Source organism: Synchiropus splendidus, chromosome 9 (genome assembly GCF_027744825.2).
Source record: "Synchiropus splendidus isolate RoL2022-P1 chromosome 9, RoL_Sspl_1.0, whole genome shotgun sequence".
NCBI lineage: Eukaryota > Metazoa > Chordata > Actinopteri > Syngnathiformes > Callionymidae > Synchiropus > Synchiropus splendidus.
In genome coordinates, this window is record NC_071342.1 from 11,535,524 (window position 1) to 11,556,879 (window position 21,356).

The following is a 21,356-nucleotide window of genomic DNA, read 5'->3' on the forward strand; positions in this document are numbered from 1 at the left end:
TAAATTCATCTACATCCCGTCTTTCATCAAATTCACTTCCCTTTGTATCATTTTTTTGTTTTTAGAAGTGCTGGGGTAAATACAAGTGGGTATAGGTGGCTGGTACTGTATAAAAGTTGGTGAGTCAGCATAGTGGTTCGGAGAGGGAGAACCGTAGCCTTGTATTCTTGAGTGGAAGTAAGTTAAAAGCAAAAAAAATGCTGGATGCTGCGATGTCCAGGTCAGTGAGGCATCTCTGTGACTGCTACAATCTGCTTCTCTTCCATTGCACTTCTTTGTGTTGGTGAATTTTCCTGCGCTGTATAGGTCACTGTAATATATGGAGCTAGCAATAGAAACTAGTGACCCTTTAAACTGAGTATCACAACGCCATAAAGGATTAGAAATGCAATGACAGCTGGGTGAACGGGAGGAAGAGAAAAGCGGGACAAAAGAAAGCACCAGATATGCCGTTGAATGTTGCAACTGTGGTGGAGTCCTGAAACTCAGCAGGGGTATGGAATTTCAAATTTCGGTGCCTCATTTCGGTCGGGTGCAATAAAATATGCTGCTTTACTACATACACAGCAGGCCACGGAGAGGATGTCAGAATACTGAGCTTCAAGATGTCTAAACACACATTCTAAAGTGAGGCTGCACTTCACCACAAAAGACCCAGTTTTTTTTCTTGATTTTTTACGAAAGATTATAAGTCAGAATATTGTTTCTCAATTTGTCCTTGAGTTTACCTCAGGAATAAAAAAACATAATTTCATCATTTTTAAAGTACTGATTTAAATAGTATTTAGGAACAGGATCCATTCTGATTTGGCACCGTGATTGAATTATACACTTTCAAAACTCATCCCTAGTACACACACACTGCAATTATTTCAATATACATTTTGTAGATTCTTACTTTAGCAACAGTTCATTACCTCAGAGAAGTTAAATTCAATACATTCTCTTAATTCAGTGAATGCTTTTCTATTAAATCATCGGACAAAAAAGCCCACTTCCATTTCAATTAAGTTGTTTTTGTTATTAACCTTAAGTCTTGGTAAACATTCTGGCAATCTCATCATGATGCAAGCATAAAAACATCTGACATTGTCAGTGAGACTCTCATATTTGGAATGGGCGGCAGGGTGGAGGTCTGCCCTCTCTGAGTGCTTCTCTAGTTCTTAGAAGTGACAGCTTCAATTGACTAACTTCCCATAGTCAACAGCTAAACCTGAAACCCTCTCGCTGAGAGGGAAAAGCTTCAGATTGACAGAAACCCAAACAGAACTTCATAAAGTAAATAAAAGCGAATGACGTTGGTTTGCCATCAAATCTATTTATGTTTGTTCGCTCTTCAGCAGCGCAACATAAACCAAACATTGATTTAATCTGCCTCCGAAATGAAATTTCAGAGGGAATACAGAAGTGAGAGAAGAAGCACCTGTGTGTGAAGCGACAGACATCTTCTATCGTGAATATCTGATGCTGCTGTTTGATCCTATCCACTTCTTACCTCTCTCAAAAAAAAAACATATCTCATTAGACCCATCACAAATGGGGCCTACAGATGAAATGTACTGTAATCTCCACGAACAGGGCTCATCTGGGTTGCACACTTCTCACCGACTTTGACAACAAACTCCAACTTCCTTGGCAGTAACGGAGACGGAACGGCATAATGGGATTTTGTATGACATTCATAGACTGGATGTGTCAGTGTGAAGCCACTTCATTCCGTTAAGAGAGTGTGAGAGAGTCGGGGTGTGGTGCGAGTGAGCGAGGACTTGCTTTGACTGACTGAGGGGGCGGCGGGGGGCTTGCAGCAGGGCAGCAGCTTGAGGAACCGCTGCTTTATGGTTTTTTTGCTTTGGCTGGTGGAGGGGTTTCCTGCAATCACCAACCATAGCACAGGGGTTAGAGATACACACACAGAGTCACACTCACTCACTCACACACACACACTGAGTAAGCATGCCGCCTGCTGGCCCGGATGAATGACTGAAGCTCAGAGAAGCCGCTTTGGACTGAAGAATCGCACTACTTATTGGCAGCAAACACTTCAGCCTGAACAATCATGACCCTCCTCCTGCGTCACCACCTGTACAGTAGTTCCCATGTGCTGGTCCACCACCTTCACTGGTGGTCTTCCTTGTCTCCTTTCACCAGCTCCAACACTCCACGTTCGCATCTCACTCTGCTTTCAAAGTGACCACATCATCATCATTGCCAGCTGAGTACTGGTCCACTTTCACAAATCCAGTTTTACTTACTGAGATGACACTTCATTTTAAGCGGGATTGAATGAGTAAATATCATGATCACATGGACCGCACCCCCATTTTTTTCATTAAGCAGTAGACCCCTTCAGGGTAACGGATGGGCTTGTAATGGCCTTTCTTCATTCATTTGTCCCGCAGACCCCCGAGTCTCAGCGGTTCCCACTCATGTAGTTTAGATGAATTACCTTTCTGAACTTCTCTGCACAACAACATCCACGACTAGACAGTGCAAACCGCCACCAAACAGCTTCAGCCCAGCCACAATTCAGTCTCCCCAAGACAAAGTATCCAAATGTCCCAAATCAAGAATCATTTGAAATAATTCCCAAATGATCTTAGTTCCTGAAAATTTCATCCAAATCCGTCCATAACTTTTCAAGCTATTTTGAAGACAGACAAATGACGTCAAAAACAACCTCCTTGCGGGCAGTGACTTGACCACACTGACCCCACAATAACCATCACATGAGCGGGACACAGTTTTTATCCGGTGCTGGACTCGACCTTGGTGAAAGGCAGCGCAGTCACCCCAATTGCAAATGGCTACCTAAGCATCAAAAGGACAAAGATAAATTCTGAATGAAGACAATATGTATCATCCAAGGTAGAACAGCTGCAGAGCTTGGGTGAAGTAACTATGCGATCTGGTTATATATTATCAAAATTACAGAAGGTTCTGAGTGTGTTTCAATTCATTTTTCAGCTAATGTTGGCTTTGCTCGCTCTGTTCCGAGCGTGGAAAACTTGACTAGCATCAAATCCAATTCAAGTTCATGGAGACGAACAGAATTTAAAAAAGAAAATCAAATAAAAAAAATAATTTTTGTGATAAAATATTTTATCTTTAGGCCATACCGACTATGCACTGACTAACTTCATGACACTTGTTAGCGTATGACGTGTGCAAGTTAGACTCATGTGATTATAGCGTTGTAAATAGTTATCAGAAAATGTTAAATTACAACCATATATTGACAGTCGACTAGTCACAATTATTGCAATGCTTAGTCAACTTTTAAGCATATCATTTTCCAGCACTCATAATAACATTTTTAGCATCAAGTGGTGACGTTTCATTCTGAACTATACATCAGGGTTTCCTGCAGCACTATATGATGAAGGCAGCCGGCTTGATAGTAACTGCCCCCCAGCCCAGGAAAATTGGCATTTCGCAGCAGCAATTTTTGCCGACACAGCTACCAAACACCTCAGAGAACTCAGCCAAACTCTCTTGTTCGCACTGACCATCTCACACAGCCACAGTTTTAACCCTGAATATTTTTATATTTGTAATTCTAATACGGCAGAACTTACTGAACTCTGTTGCCGGGAGTAAAGAAAAATACATATTTTAAAATATTCTCCAGGGATGTCACAATACAGAGACAAAATTAATTCGCAAAACTAATGAAACCAAAGTTTCAGAAAAACACTGGTATTAATCGTAACCATATTTAAAAATACTTGACCAAATTGGTCCCAAACTTTACCATCCTGTGCAAGGACACAAAGAACATCTGACAGAGGTGATAATCCGGTACCAACACATGTGTATCATGTCGCTCCAAGAGGAAATGAATCCCTGCTTTGGATTCATGTCGTAGTTCTTCAGGAAGTTCAGCCTTTGATTTGGTTTTAAGCTATGTCCTCTACTCTTGGTTCAAGTCCAAGTCAAGTCCACTGCTGTGACTTAAAATGGTTTCACTGCCTGTCTTAATATTTATGTACCTGTAGTGAGGAGTACAACAGCAGAAACCTGTGTTAGTCAGCCAAACGTTGTGATTTCACAGCGCCGTGCAGCTCTTTAAATCCTCCATATCAAAGACTCAGCGTCTCTCCCCACTGCGAGTTTCGCAGGCTCATATTAGTAGTATTTTAGAGATGCCATTAATAAGCTCGCACGTAGACCAGCAGACCTCTGCTGCCTCTCTGTTTCCATGGTAATAGGTTTTTCACCCCCATCAGCAGGACCCAAGTGGTCGCGGGAATGAAGGCCGTGATGTGATGGAAACAAATACTAACCAGAAGCTCTGCAAGCTATCAAGACTGTGATGTGTCCCTGTGCTGCACAACGCCGGAGAGACCCTGACTCCGGCTTCAGTTTGGAGCCAGACCATGAGCAGCACATCACACTGACAGCAAATTAATGTCAAGCCACCTGACACGCAAGAATAGACCATGTTTTCAGTTGACCATCTCAGAGGAGGAAGCAGCCGCCTGGCGAATAAATCACAAATAAAAGTTTCGATGAATAGGGTGGATCTTCTGAAACTATTTCCCAGAGGACGGTGTGGCGCTTAAAATTCAGAACAAGCCATTAAACTGACGAAGGACGTCCATGAAACTTTTTCCACTTCAAGAATTAGCGGTTATAAACTAGTGCTGCAGTGTAATTTACAGTCCTGTGGAGGCACTGAGGGGAAACACCTGTAAAATCTAAGATAATAATAAATCTAAATTTTCAAATTGCTCTATGTCCAACATTGAAACTTCACGTATTCAAAGCTGAATTTGAAAAGAGCATCCTTGAGATATTTGAGTGTCTGGTCTGAGCACGGTGGGAGTTGTTTAAATATAACTTATGTTTTAGGCAGTTTACAAGACGACTTTTAGGTCTTATATTACTAAAAATGAAAGTGAAACTCAGGGTTTTGCTGGTCTGTCCAAAATAAGACTGACAGAAAAAAAGGAAAATTGGTAATAAGACAATACTAATATAAATAATGCAAATTATTGTTATTATTATTATTATCATTACTATTAGGGCAATGATTACCATACATGACCAGAATAAATAAATACAAGTCAATAATTGTTTGTCTTAGTATGATGGGGATTAATAAAATGGAGCTTTATGCCCAAAATAAAAATGCAGTGAACTACTGAACAGACACAACTGGACTTCTAGTGACCTCTTCATATGTTTGATAAGTCAGTGTTTTGTGTTTCTTTATCTAAAAAGAAATGGCAGTAAAATAAACGTACTATGGTGAGACACATTCCAGACTCATGAGTCCCTCTTGAAAGTCTGACAAGGTTAGTGTCAGATGGAGCAATGAGATAGATTCCCCACTGTAATTATTAATGTGCTGGATGTGTGCACTGTCTTTCTATGCGGACAAACCAAATGTAATTTTAGCTGACTGATCTGGCAAAACAAACCGCTCGAGTGCTCCACACAGCAGCTCAGAGCCAAACAATAAAAGCATCATCACGTGTCGAGGCTTCAATACATTTGTTTTATCACCCAGTCTTCTGCTTCTTTAGCTGCGTTTCTATCTAATATCTGAGACGCCTTGACTGATGCTAAATGAGTTATGGCGGCCTCAGCCCCATCCCTCACAGACCCGCCTTATTTGGCTGAAACGTGCCTCAGACTCAACTGTCAAACTGCATTCATGTAACCCGGAAGCCCAGCGACACTCTCGGTTTCAGCTGCTTTTAGGCAAATTAGCCTCTTTTTTTTTCAAAATGGAGGCACAACAAAGAAAACGATCAGTTCCTTTTAAACCATATTTTATCCAGCTCTAACAATGAGGTCATAGGCTTTCATAAGTAGCCCACAGCCAGCGCTGTATGGATTTTTATCGGCGCGTCAAACAGCATGACATCATTATCTACAGCTCTCAATAACAATTATGCAATTAGTCTTTGATCACAAACCCCGGGGAGCAATGACAGGCCAACAAAACTCTGGGACACAATCACACAAAGAGCTCCGTTGGACCAAATATCAGCCAGTCAGATATTCTTGGTGGCCAAAGAATAGAATAGAATAGAATAGAAAGACCAACAGATTGCCTGCCATGTTTGTCTTCTTGTCCCCCGAGTTTGAAGCTGAAATTGGTGAGACAGCTAAATGGCACCAAAACCCCTATTTTGAATCATCAATAAAACACAAATGAAGTACAGTACATTTAATATTTCTAAAGGAGCGGCTGTCAAACCTTCATAACTTGCATTCACTTTGCCACTGCTAGCTCAATAAAGTCCAGACGTACACTTTGACAGTTCACTGAACCGTGAAACATTTGAATTGGTCATGTGGCAACAAAGAATGAACGTTTTATTGCGATCAACTGTAGGGCCCTATAAATATGTTTTATACAATTTAAAAAAGCAGTAGAACTCAGAGACACCTTCACTTGTGAAATACAGACGCCACAACTATATAAAGTGTGAGGACAGCAGTAATGGCATCAATCACCAATCTTCTAAAATTAAACCACGTGTGTTGTTCCTGTCTCAGATGAAGGTTGCACTCTTGTGAAAAGCAAATAATAGGCGAGGATGAAATCAATGAGCTCTCCAAACAAGGCGTCACAAATACAAAACACACCGCTGTGTCCTTGTGCCGTTAAAACCCGGCTATTACAAGCTGACCGGTGACGGTCCAAAGAAAACTGGACAGACACAAGCACATTGCGTTTTCTCAAGTAGGTCTCCTTAGAAGTTAAAAATACTTTTCTGACAGCAAAGGAGAATGAAAAGAAAAACATATTCCTCAGCTAATTCATTGCTATAGTTGTCAGTTTCAGGATGTGAGACTAGACATTATGCACAAGACACTGAGGTCCTAGTGACTGTGAAGATGACCTCCGACTGGGAAATGGATGAATCTGCAGGATTGGCAGCAACCAGCAAATAAAACCATCATGTGTACGACCTCACTTATGTTTAGCTTTTTCAGGGCAACAGGCATGGAACACCTTGGAATAGTTCATAACACGAACACAATCTTGAGGAGTCAATGAACCCCCCATTGTGAGGGTGGGAACCAGAGGTTTGTCAAGAAAACAAAGATACAAATATATGTTTTGAGAGGAGGGATGCAGTACATATTTACCAACAGGTCGAGTACATCGATTGTGCAAATCGAATTTGACAGGAATGTGCACACAGACATACCTGACTTCACTATTATCAAAGAACATGAACACAAGTTCAGAGGAAAATCCTACCAAGCCTTTTAACTGAGTGTTTTGTTACTGGGTTGGTCATGTCAAGCCTCCAGAATCAAACTCGTCCCAAACCTGTTGGTTGCATGGTGACAGTGATTTTGCGGAACACCTCTCCTTCTCCAGGTCGGACAGATCCTACAGCAGAGTGACATTTAATCTGCTCAGCATTGTGGGTCTCATAAAACCAGCTGCACTTTTCCTAGTGATTGACAGATGCCCAAACTCTCTATCAAGAACCGAACCAGGGAGTGTGGAGAGTTCCTCCAGTTCTGTTCCTGTGCTGCCTCAATAGGTTCATCCTTGAATGGTCCTTGGATGCTTGTAAAACCAAGGAGCGTGTTCAAGCACGCAGCACAAACCCTGCTGAGAACTAAGGAACAGCCAATTTAGGTGGAGGGATAAAAGCGAAGCAGCAGGATGTTGTTGGAACTGGGAAGGTTGAGGCAACAGTGGGCAGGGGCGTGGTGTGCCGTCGGGTTTTCTCCCACAGTCCTGCTGGTGCCAGGATCCCCTGCCATCTGCCCAATTAAACTGGCATTGACTCCCAGGTCACATGACCACTGGAATGAAGTCAACCCAACCCTTTATCCAAATCAATTGTTCTACCATCCTGTGAAGTAAACACAGCTGAAGTTGGTTGCCTTCAACCCATCCACGTGGCTCTCCAAACTTTCCCCTGCGGTCCAACAATGAACAATTATCCACTTCCACCTTCATGAAGCTATTCACCTCGTCGGCGAGGAGTCCTGCAGCTGTGACAATGGGAAGCCAAATAACAACTGCATTGTTGTGGAGTAAAATATCGACGCACGCTCTGAATTAAAGTCAATTGTATCCAATGAGTCAGTGCATTCTTTTCAAGGCTGGATGTTACTGTGGCCACTGTTCCGACTGCATCTCACGCAAGATAACTCCGCAGAAAGAACAGATCTCCAACTCTGCGTGCTGATCTGAACACGATTCATTGTGACTTGTCACTCCGCGACTCTCTCTCATGCAGGCAGCATTCCTCTTACCTGTCATGGAAATATCGATAAGCCCCAGAAAGTGCATCAGCTTTAGGGAGCTGCAGACGACCAGGAGGATGCCCACCGTCTGCAGCCCCTCCACTTCCCACTTGTCTTTAAAGAACAGATGCATCCCTCCGTTCTACGTCTAGTTCAGTCGCCAGCACAGTTTCTCCTTCTCCCGGGCAAACAATACCCCCCCCCTCAGCTCCGACCACAAGATACACAGCCTTCGTCTCCTCCCGAGCTTAGTCTCCCTCCATTTGCCGGTATTCATCCATCCTGAGTCCACAAGGCACCCCACCCGTTCTCCTCACTGAAGGTAGATTGTTATTCTCAGCATTCCCACGTTGAGAATGGTAAAAGCGTGGGAGCAGAACTGTCTACAGCTGCTCCACCCCCACTGTGTCTGAGGCTGCCAAACGCTTGTCGTGGTTCCAGGCGAAGTTTGGACAATTCACTGTGTGCCCTGGCAGGTTGTTTTCTGACCCCCTCCGCTGAATCTAAAACTGTCGACTCCCGTCTGTCCTTCCACTCGCTCTTTCTCTCTCACTCTTCTCCTGGTCTGTCCCTCCCCATTTTAATTGGGTCAGTGATGGGACAGACTGAAGGAGGAATGGATCGGGAGGGGAGGTGCCACTTGTGGAATGAAGGTAGACTCTAACAGAGGCGTATCGCAGTCAGAGCAATACGTCTTGATGAACAGCGAGAGGGGGAGGGAACCAAAGAGAAATACGGCTGGGAGTTATTGCAACATTAAAATTGCAGAAGGTGCTTTAATGAAGGCTGCGCGATAGATTGCATGTAGCTCTAACAAGGTGTACGCCTACTGATTTAAATGGAAACCACAGCGAAACACTCGTGAGAATCATTATTTTGATAACATTTAAAAAGAGGTGTGAAACTCTAAAAGATCATGTTCTTTAAAAGGAATACTATTTTTCAGACACTGACCATGTTCAATCAGCAACTGAGGCAGTGCATCATGGGAGTGTGAGATAAGGAATTCATTTTCCTTTTAAGAAAAGGTTATGTCGCAGGGAATTTTATCGTTGGACAGATTCACATTGAATATGTGTGATATTAAAGCAACAATGTGTAGCATTTAGACATAAATAGATTATTTACAGATTTGCTTGAATGAAGATTTCCTTCATTTTAAACAGTCTCTCCAGCTCTCTGTTAAATGCTCCCTTGGCGTATGTAACTTTCTCTTGGGGAGCCGCCTGAGGTGTGTTCTGTGAGTAGCATCACTGCCCCAACTCCACCCCCACCACAACACTTTACGGCAGAAGAGGAGAGCGACCTCAGCAGCAAGTTGAGTTTCTTTGGTCGCATCATGTCAGAAGAATGGAATGACAGAGCAAGATCCCGGACAAGTGTCAATATCGGAGATGCTTTTACAGCCTGGCCATAACTGAGTGCTACAAAAGGATTTTCACCTGATCCTGAAGTGGCGATGTATCTACTCAACCTGTAAGTAAATTTTGTGTTCACTGCCGTCTCTGTTGTGCTGCCAATCATTAAATAAAAGTGTATATGCTTGTTGTTTGTATAGTGTGTATAGTGTCGTGTATATATGTTTGCAGAAAAACATATGAACTGCGGTGCTAAAACGCAATAGATATACTTCATGTATGGTGAAAATAGTTTTTCAATGAATTAATTGCCAGCGAAAAATATTTGTGCTATTTGATCTAACGCAGTTATAGTTTTTCTGCTGTTTGTCGTATTGCACTGTCGACTCGTGCAGTGAACATATAACTGTTCGTACCAATTAGCCACGATGCTAAGGCTTATAAGGCATTCTTTGTGCTTACTGCGGGCCTTGGGTGTGTTATCAAATGTGGGGAATGTACTTTTGAGATGATAACAAATGTGTAAGTGTCCGTTAGTCATTTTATTGCGTTTATCACACTATAGTGTAGATATATCCAGCAAAATGTTTTAGTTCCGACATTGGCCTAAATAATTAACATCCGCTAACATTTATCAGACAGAAAAATAGTCGATTCACTGTGTTTATGGTCCATCTGGTTTGTTCAGAATATAACTTACATTTTATTTTTAAAATTCTTTCTTGCAATTACGATGGACTGTCTGTCGTCATGGACTGAAACCAGAGAGCGCACAGTCCTTAAAAAATAAAAATGAATTTGTAACTCACTCAACATTTGTAACTTTGCTGCAACTGAAAACTTGAGTCAGTCTGCAATACGACCCTTAATTTGGGTTTACAAATGATCTGCTGCTGAGCATCACTGGGCCTGAGATGAGTCAAATCGGAGACGGTCCACAAACAAACTGACATGTCTGACCGATGCCTTGATGTGCTGAGCGGGCTAATTTGGTTTTGCTTAGAAGTGCCCGTTGCTGTAGGCGATCAGCTTAAGCTTGGGATGGAACCCACAACCTTGCGATTGCCCTTTACTTCCTGAGCCAGGCACAACTTTCAGCCCACCTGCTTACACTGCAATTCTTCTGTAGCAATGATAAGGTCACTGTATTGCTTTTGTTTTACAAAAGGTCTTTTTCAGCTTACGTTGTAAAGGAACATAACACACGTGCAACTTCTTTTTGTTTGATCATTTTAATTTATTGGACAGTTATCGGAGTGCTATCACTGCCTTCAATGCGAATGCAAGTGCAGAGATATTACTGACATAAGCTTCAAAATTCAGCATTTTTCCCACTTGAATACATTCTTTGTTTCAGATTTTTACAGCTAACTACACAACTTGTACCCGGATACTTCACACAGCTTTGGGAGAAAAAGTTACAACCCAAACAGCGACACAATTAATACGACCTTGTGGAAACAGTGGGCTAACTCACAGATGCGTCTGTCTCCCCTGAGGTCTAACACATTTGTATGCACACACACTTGCGCCCACGAAACAGATAATTCTGGGGGAGCACTTCAAGAGAAATAACACAGCAGGCTGGCGGTAAATGATCGTATCTACAAAATCTTACTTCACTTGTGAAACTCCAGACAAACTGAAACCTAGTAAATAAGCGTGCAAAGCAAATACTCTGAATCAGCCAGATGTCAGGAGATGCGCGAGTCTGAGCCTGTCGCTATGACTTGAGATAAAGGCCTTCTGTGCTAAGTGAATCATGTGGATTGTGCCCAGGAGAAAATATGTATATGGTGATGACAGCTTATCTTATTAGGACAGAGTCCCCTCATCAGTGGAAGAGAGCGTTGCCTTTGGCTCAGCTCTGTCTCATGACTGACGATGAAGAAGCTCCAGCCATACAGTTATTCCTCACTCATGAACACGGCAGCTTTCCCAACTTATACTGGACCAATTAAAGCTATTTGATAGCAAACAACATTTCTCATTTGACTATTGTTTTTTTTTAACAATATGTCACAACTTCTGAAAGCAACCTTACTTGCAGCGCATCTCTCAGACGTGGCTAGAGAACGAGGAACAATATTAAAGAGAACACAAACATGAGGAAGTTAATTATTATTTCTCTTAAAAACTGACAAAAGCACACCAATATTTAGTCATGAAAATATCGATATTATACTAGAAGCACTGCCGTGCTTGTATTTTTCACCGCAGTAAGCCACACTGAACAGAAGGTCGTTCCAGTGACAATCCAACGTCTTGGTTTGATGAAGACAACATGACAACACCATCAGAAAACAGCAGACTCAAAGAATGGATCCTGAGATTAAATGCAGCACTGCACTTCAATATAAAGGCACAGAGTGGCTTCATACATTCCTAGCTGGACCCTTTCACAATGAAAAACAAACCTAAAAGGGTGTCTGAAAAGAGCAACCAAAATAGCCCCAGACGGTGGTATTTTCTGAATTTCCGACATCACAAGAAATAAAAGGCTTATCTTCTCTGGATAAAGCATTGGTGAAGGGCAAAATGAAGCTGATGTAGTCAACATGTTTATGCTTGTGTCCTCTGAGCAGTTTGGCACAAGACCAAACATAAACTGATCATGAGCAAAGAAGGGAGAAAGTTGAGGTAAAGAAAGGTCCACAGAGGGCTTCATCCGTCTCCTGAATGATTAATGAATCTCTGACTCCAAGTTGCTGCTGTGCTGTGGGAGCACATCGAACCCTTCAGAGACAAATCTAAGAACAAGGTAAGAAATGGTACACTCGGACGTGAGAGCCCTGCTTTCCAACGCAACTATCTGTGTGCACTCTCGCCATCGGGGATGTGACGGGTGGGTGAGTTACGGTGACGATGTAAATAAGTATGAGTAGAGAAAACAAAGGGCTATTTTTAGCCAGGGTGTCCGCCACCTTGATTCTTATGAACAAACCTCATTACATCAGTCAATAGCAGCTTTTAATTGCTCCTTCTGGAACATCACAGCGGCGAACTGCAGGAGGCTGCAACCAAAATATCAAGCACAGACTCACTTGAATAATGTCAAGAGACAAACCATTAAAGAAGCACTCCATTTGTTGATATTGAAATGGCCTCAACCAGCCAAATCCAGTCAGTAGTGTGGAAGCTTGTTGTTTCAGTTCAGATTGTCACACTTCCACTAACACAGCGTGGCTTTGTTAATATTAAATGTGTATAATTGATGAGTATAAGCGGCTTTCATTTGTCATTTATGCATTTAATCGAACGGTGTTCCTTTGTTTGCCACCACACCCACTTTTTCTGAAGCCTGACAGGCAATACTGAGGGATATCCTGTCAGAGCCAAGTGAAACATCATGATTTCGTACACCAGGGCAAGGCAGGGACTGTGGGCCTCATCTGGTCCTTAGCCTGTACTGATGCGGCCGACTGTAGAAATTCAAAATAAAACCCTTTCCTTTTTATTTTCATTACCTTCTATCGAGTCTGCACTTCTTCTCCACTTACAACTATTATTTTCATCATGAGTAATACCTTTTTATCTTAAATATTTGGCGTGTTTCTTCTTCTTCCTAAAAATATACCCTTTTTTAAATGAAAATATTATTTTCTATATAATATTATATTATATGTTTTTAAATTTATATATATATATATATATATATATATATATATATATATATATATATATATATATATATATATATATATATATATTTACATTTTTTTTTTTTTTTCTTCTTATTGCCTGACAAAAAGCCATAGGATTCTATCATCTGGTTGAGTCTAAACAATGGTTGTGTTGTCATTTTACACACCACATTAACCACATGAGCGCCACATCCCAACAGTGATGACACATTAAGGCCAACACCTTCACCCAGTGTGAGTCAAACCAAGGATGAAAGTGTGCCAGATTAAGATTTCCAGCGTTATGTCACCCCGATTAAAAAAAGCACAGATATCAGTCAGTCACTGAGATCATTGTTTGCAGAAACAAAGAAAGACATGACGTTTCTGTGATACAGGGATGATGCCGTGCACCGACCTTTGACTTTGCTCGCCTTGTATATTAAATTTAGAGTACATCTCAAAACAAAGCAGCGACACACTTATGCATCGCCATATCCGAGGAGCAGTTTATTTTACAGACTCAAGTGACATTTATCTATTGGAATGTCTCATAAAAATGGTTATTAAACCTCAAAGTTGGAATCAATTAAAAAAGTGAGAGAACTGAAATCATTTTAGAACCTTAGAACACGTGACAAATGACTTGCATCATTTAAGAGCCACTGAGGAGTGAAAGAAAAGACATTGTTGGAGCTGGAGTGAATAAGTGAAATAAAGTGAATAAATTAACATGCATTACTGCACACTCAAAGACAGCAAAAGTGTCTATTCAGAGCCACAATGTGAGGGGATGTCTCCCTTTAACTCTACGAGGAATGTAATGGGTCACTTGACTTGGTGCTCTGAAACCATTAATGGCTCCGCAGTTTCTAGAAAAACCCATGAATCTTTGTGAAATAATCCATACAAGTACTGCATTTTCTGAAATCCAGCTGATATTCGAAATGAATTATGAGGTGATATTGAAAATACAATCTCTTCAGGAAAGTCTTTCATTTTCTGGGAGCCCCACTTAAACAGCTCATCGCTTTGGAAGCAGTTGTCACTCACCAAACCCTGCCTAAAAGTCTAACACCGACAACCCAGTGTTTGGTAGAGGCAGACATAAAAGTGTTTCATCCAGAAATCTAAGGAACAGACACAGTTGTATGCCCTTAAACATACTTTTAAAACGTTATAGACATCTTGATCTGTGTTTGGGCTCAGGAATGTTTTATAAAAGCACTGTTTTTTGCCCCCTTTTTTGTCACAATGTCACACCTTTCTTTATTCTCGAATACATTTTGGGAGCTAGCCATATGTTTGCACTTTTTCAGGTTCATTTTTCCCATGAAGTATTCTAGCAACCCCCAGGGGAAGCACACCTCATGCTTTGAAATCATCAATCTAAACCACTAAAAAATTTGACGACAATGGCCGCTATTCATTTTTATGTTCAAGCGTTAGCACACTTTACGTGATAAGATTTTCCTCTCCATTTGAGACAGACAGTGACCGATTTCTCTCACTGTAAAGATTCAGACGATCAGAGCAAACACAATAGTCAGACTGTTAATCACTGACATCACAGTGCAGCTACTGTGGTACTAACAAACCGCACGCAGACAGCCACAACTCTCTTTCACCGCCCGTCTCCGATACACGCATCTATCATCAAGCCCAGTTATTGATCTTCATGCTCAGTGCCGGACAGTTGACACTGACTGCTGGCTGCATTGACTGTGGTTGTTGATTCGTTCAACTTCTCTCATTTCAATTTCATTGTGTCATGTTTTAGAAGTTAGAGGAGTTGTACAAAACCTGAGTCCTAACCATTTCTGAGGTCATTTTTTTCTTCAGTTGTTGCAGTGCACTATGGAAGTGGTCAAATATATATATATATTTTGTGAAGAACCATTGAATAAAACACTCATTCATGTGATTTTACTCTTGTAAAACATACTAACATTTCTACAGTGAATCACAGCTAGACTGTAATTCAATATTAGCTTAATAACGCCGTGATGATCCGTCAGTTTGAAGTATAGTTTGCCTGAAACCAGAAAGTAATTGAAATACCTCCATATTTAGAAATCCAGCTACGCAATTACTCCTCTCACAACTGATTAAAACGTCCAAAAGCAATGAGTGCGTGTCACATGTGAGGGGGGGCGTGCGTCTGTGAAAAATGGCACCCAAAATTGGCGAGTCTATTTCCAATTAAAAACATGAAACTAGGCATCATTTGCATAGACCATTAGCTTGCCAGGATATTTTTAATATGGGACAAAAACAGATCCATTAAACGGCAGCCCTGTCAGAATTAGCGACAAGGTGCTACCAATGACTTTTTTTTTTTGTCGGCTATAACAGGGATGAAAGATGACGGCGGGAGAAATGCGGTGGCTTTTTGTAAGTGGCATGTCATTTTAATGGTTTATGGAAAACAAGATGTTTTGCTGAAAACACTTTGGTCGGAACCAGGCGAGGGCCGTACAGGGAGGATTAGATGAGATTAGTCATGATGCCCTCGGTGTCGATACAAAAATACAAATGAGGCTTCGAAACCGAATCATTGGTGCCTTGCTGGAACGAAAGGATACATTTTTAATGCAATCGCTCAGAAACCAGTCTAGAATCTCATTCATATTCTCTAAAAACAGCCATTTTTCTTTTATAGTTTTGTCATTTTTCTGATTTGTTTTGTCATACATAAAAATATTGTGACTATCTATCTCTACATTCAAATACTTCATTTTTTTCGATGATCATTTGTTGCATTAGTTATGAATTATTCGGAGTTTGTTACACATAACATCTCTAGCTCCTTGCTATCCACCCTCAATATCAACCTTATCCTTTTCTACATGTTGGCACCTCATTACTGATGGTTTTTATTCACTTTTTTTTGTCAACATTCAGCAATAATGCTCAATAAATGAAATGAAGCCCAATGGCTGATCATCTCTTTAGTTCCAAACCAGACACTCCAACATTGAAAAGACATCGCCTTGATATTTACTCACCCCTTCCTCTGTACATTACAATTCAAATAAATTGTCAACTGTTTCCAAAAATATCTAATATGCACCTTAATATCACAATCTCCCAAGAATAGCAATTTAATTTGAATTGAATCATGTTAAAACGGGCCCTGATTTTGGGGTCATGTTTATCCAACCGAAAAAAGAAGCCTGAAACTAAATATCAATACAACGCCAGCAGGAGACAGCGTTGGTTTGAAAACCCTCTCTGACGTCGATTGGCTGGGACACCTGAGGGGGGCAGTGTAAGGTAAGCGTCGGACGCTGTCCTGCGCACGTCCGACTCTTCTCTTTGTTATTGCCCTTCATTTAGATTCAGTAGTGCAGACATCCAGCGGGAGGGTAATGAAAGATCACAAGCCCTCAACAGCACCATCACACACATATTCCTGCTGCTGCAAGGAATTGATACACACTGCTTTTATGATGGCGGCTCGGTTAAAAACAACACAGGAGCTAGAAAAACCACCAGACTTTGATAGACTCTTTCCCGGCACTGGCGTCTTTGTGCTCTTCTAAATGCATCCTGTTTTGGAGCAGTGTGAGGCAGTCAATAACAATCGAGTTTGCATTGCTCACAACTATCCTCTAAACATATTTCCATCAAAGCATCAGCACCGCTCTGTCGCTTCCTGCCAGGAGGGAAATCAGGTAGAGCTTCTTAATGGATCCACACAAAGAGGGGAAAACTTTAAAAGCAGCTAACAGTGTTGAATCCGCTGCTCTTTAATAGTTTGGTGTCCACTGTTGATGAAGTGGGAGGAACAACAGCTCATCAAATATTAAAAACATCTTTTAAAACGTACTCAGCGTAGTCGCTCAAAACAACACGCTTAGGATCCAGAACCACCAGCACCATGAAGGTTCCGTTTCTCTTGGCACGTTGCTTTCATTGTCATCTTTAAAATGCTAAACACCTTAGAATATTTTTATTGTATTTTCATTATTACGTACGGTTTCTTGATCAGTCTACTTTCAAATACCTTCAATAAGAGAGACCACAACAGACTACTTGAGTGATTCAGACCCCGTCCACACAGATCTACCGTCTTCAGTATCTCTTCTGTGTCTGACACTTTTTAAAAGTCAATACAATTGAAAGCGAGAGATCCATGTTCCCTGTGGAAAGAGGATCTGGATCGTTTTGAAAACAATGACATCACGATCCTGTCTGCCTCGGCTCTCTCCCCGAATGATGCCACTTCACAACAACACCGGCAAGAGAGCAGTGAACCTTTGCCAACAACCGTTCGAGTTACTGTTAAGACTAACACAAAACCAGCTGCTCTTTCATTCATTATCACTGTGAACACAGACGTGTGAGCAGCACACACTGCACACAGAAGCCTGTCACAAACACAAGAGTCATATTTGGAGTTTATTTTCTCAAACCACAATCAAACATGGAATGGAAATTCATTCAGATTACTCGCTTAGGTGTTGACGGAGCACCAAGCATGTGACCACAGAGCCACTAAAAACACTCCAAACATGAGAAACACGAGTCCTCTCTGACATCTCTGGCGATGTGCAATAGTTCAACAGCGTCGTCGGTAAACACCGATGTCTCTCGGCGATCAATTTGTGAATGATTCAGTGCTAATAACTAGTGCTCAAGCTTCATTCCTTCCCTTCTTCGGTCTTCCTAATGAGTTGTTAGAGCATTACAGCACCACCATTGTCAGATGTGCTTCCAAGTATTCGATCGTTTCCAGTGAATTTGTGTGGACAGTAGGAACAGCTTTGTTTCTAGCGGAGCATTTCTTTGAAACTGGCATGGAAAATGTCTAGATAAGTATTGCGGATGTAGCTTCGGCCTTCCTTGTGAAGGGCACTTTATGGACCTTTTATGACTGAGTTGTAGCATCAACTATCTTTGTTTGCTGATGATAATGTGATTTATAGATGGGTTTGAGGATTTAGAGTCACTCATCTGTGAAGAAGGCAGTGCTGGCACAGGTCGAGATAACTGATATGAGAGAGGAGAGCAGAGAAGATTTATGGGACAATAGCGACTGATTTACACGCTAGTCAATGTAGAGGGGCGATGGCGTATGACAAACTGTCACACTATAATACAGGAGCGGGGGATGCAAGACGTTTGGGACGACCTCAGCACGTTTTAAGTGTCATGCTTCAAGCGACATCCGTCACAGTGCAAAGATGACAACATCAACTAACCACGGCTCATCAGCCAATCACAGCCCAGATTTTGGAGTCAGCCTAAAGGAGGCACGGCCTGTGTAGTAAGGACACATTGAAGAGGGGGCTGACAGTTGCTGCGACAAATGTATGTATGTATCACAGATTTCTTTTTCCTGAGACAAAAAATGTGACAATATTTAGATTCGGTTCTGGTTCCTCTTCAAAGGGGGTTTGAGTTGAAGTCAAGGGCCACTCAAAGGCCCAGCCCAGACTTACTGTATATAAACAGAGGGGGGGGGGGTGTATTTAACAGTTGATGGACTTAATAGTCATCTCACATCAAAGCACATCGTGTGTCGACAGCAAGTTCCCGTCCGGCATCAGCATTTTAAGCGACAAGTTTAACGTGAGGAACATTAACATGCTGAGGAGCACGTGGGAAAGGTGTCAGGATCAGCTTCTAAGCTGCATAAATCTCTTACTCCAGTGAGTGAGAACGGCTTAGTTTCAAGGACAGTTCCGTGTTTATTAATTATTGCCTCGCGCACACACTCGCGCACACACCTGAAATATAGCCCACATTTTGGAAGGGCTCCTTTCCCATACAAATGTACGACACAATATGACCCTGCACATTGATACAGAACGACAGCTGAACAGAAGAGACGAATGGAGGGAGAGAAAGAGAGACGCTGCAGACCACGGGTTGTGTATTAAATATCCAGCATCAGATCCTCTTGTTCCCAGCTTCGCTTCATCTGGTTGGCAAATCCATCAGTGGGACGCAGAACTCAGACAAGGACGCCGAGGACAGGCCTCCCTACTCTCGTGGGCTTTAATTCATTTTATTAAGTTTGCCTCAGCCGTTAGACTTTAGTATTTGGATGGATTAGAAACAGGCTGCTATGAGCACAACAAAAGATGTTCAAATGACAAAGGCGTTGTCTGACTTGTACACAGATGTACACACACTACTCTGTTAGCTCGTTGAAGGGGAATAACTCTCAGTAGGTAAATAGCTCTTCTGCTGACATCTGAGGAATTCACCTGCACTCCTGCTGTCTCACAACTTGCTCAGCTTTGCACTTAGAAGGCCAGCAAGTATTTATCGAACATTTCACACCTTTATTTCTCTGCAGACTTCAACTTATCTTATATGGATAGAAAAAGTCTCTGCTCTTCAAAAATTAAGGGAATCAAACAGGTACTGAGGTGGGAAACATTGTGTGTTTACTAGCGAGTGTGATGGCGCGAGTGTGTCGGAAGGCTGGCAATGAGTCAGGAGGACTAGACATCTTCAAAATTCACAAAAAAATCCTGCAGACAGAATGCAATCCTATGTTCAAACAATGAACAAATGGTCGTCTATTGTGGCCAGTATGGTACAGTATGAGTTAAAAGAGTATCACAATGACATGACACACAACACAAATGGTAGATAAGAATAGATTTCTATATCCACTATATTGATATACAATTGAAAACTTCCCAGTGAGACTTCCTGATATTATAGTGACAACCTCCTGCCACTAGTAGGCAGTGTTTCCTCTTCAATGATTGAAGCTTTGTTTTCATTCAAACAAATCATGTGTTACTGTATAAAAAGGGAAATATATAGATTACTATAATTGGTTTTGTCCACAAAGGGCAATTTAAATAAAAGTTTAAAACAATGGGATCTTAAAAAACAATGGTCCAATAAGAGTTGTTCTAATACAGGGAGATATTGTAAGAACTGGACGATAGTGAGATGAAAACACATGTTGGTTTAACACTTATATTTCTACACAAAGCATCGCTTTCGGGAAATACTTCGAAACACCCTCCTTTTTAATTTGCGCCTCATAAACTTCTGAAGAACAAACCATTAGCCATTAGCTTTAAATCTATGAGGAAGCTATAAACATCCAGAGCGGGGCATTTAATTTGCCTCTTCTGTCCATTTGTTTCTCCTGTGACTTTCTCTGGAGATCACAAGGTACGCGCATGCCGTGTGTTTAATAAGGGTCAGAAACAACAACAACTGCTCATTAAAATAATGGGAGGCTCTTTTACTCCCGAGTCTCGCTCCGTCTCACCAGAAAACCACTGAACTACGCACAGCGCTTCTCAACCACAATGAGACGCTTCTTGCTTGTTCTCGCTGGAGGACGGCCATCTACTCTTGTTCTGCCTCAACACGTATCTTTTGTGTAATATACAATATTAATTAACAAGTTCCATGACAAAAAAAAAAGGAACTGATTGAGACTCTCATAAACTTGAAGACCGTTTGGGACAAAATTGAAAGAAAAAGATTATTTAATGAGCAAGGAAAGGTTTGTGAAAGTACCAAAACAGTTCTGTTTTTACTGCAAAATGAATGCGCTCTCTCCTTTCTGTACTAAATCTACAGGATTTTGGCTGAAATTGATGAGTACGGCTTTGACGCTGCAGGCCTCATAATTACGAGCAGAAATCTCATCTTGGAAATGATGTAATGCGATCTGGAAAAGTAATGAGTTTCCTTGAGAATGAAAGCTTTCATTACAAAACATTTCTAGTCAATAGCTTTATAACAAATACGTGATATATTTTTAGACTATGTCATGGTACAAAGACAAAAATAATGGACCCTCTACGAGTCAAAATAAAGTCTGGTAAAATACGTCTCACCATTAAGCAGAAACAATGATCAATATTTGAATTCTGTTTCCACATTTTGATCACAAACCTAAAATAATGAGAATATACAGGGTAGTGCTAACAGCCCTACATTATTTAAAAAAAAAAATCATATATTATAAATCACATATAAACAATGGTGACCATTGGGGAGATATTACTGCAGCATCTTCAGCACATCTTCTGTTACCGGGCACGAAGCAACAAACATCTCAAGAAGAAGCTTCTTTCTGACCACCTCACAGAGCCCAAAATAAAACTGACAGTCTGTGACGATACGAACACAACAAGGTTCTGCAGCAGACTCAGGC

General features: G+C 41.4%; 1 protein-coding gene across 5 annotated transcripts in view; it reads right to left on the reverse strand.

Moving 5' to 3' along the window:
• The window catches only part of LOC128765372 (Kv channel-interacting protein 2-like), a 104,875-nt gene that overhangs the window by 5,456 nt on the left and 78,063 nt on the right, over window positions 1–21,356 (reverse strand). Inside the window, exon 2 of one of the 5 annotated variants that reach the window (XM_053876073.1) lies at window positions 1,771–1,869. The exons of 3 other annotated variants lie outside the window; for them this stretch is intronic. In XM_053876073.1, coding sequence (XP_053732048.1) covers window positions 1,771–1,869 — 99 coding nt within the window. Of the gene's footprint in view, window positions 1–1,770; window positions 1,870–8,238; window positions 8,845–21,356 lie in introns of those variants that run through there. One more of the 5 variants, XM_053876074.1, reaches the window with a different exon arrangement.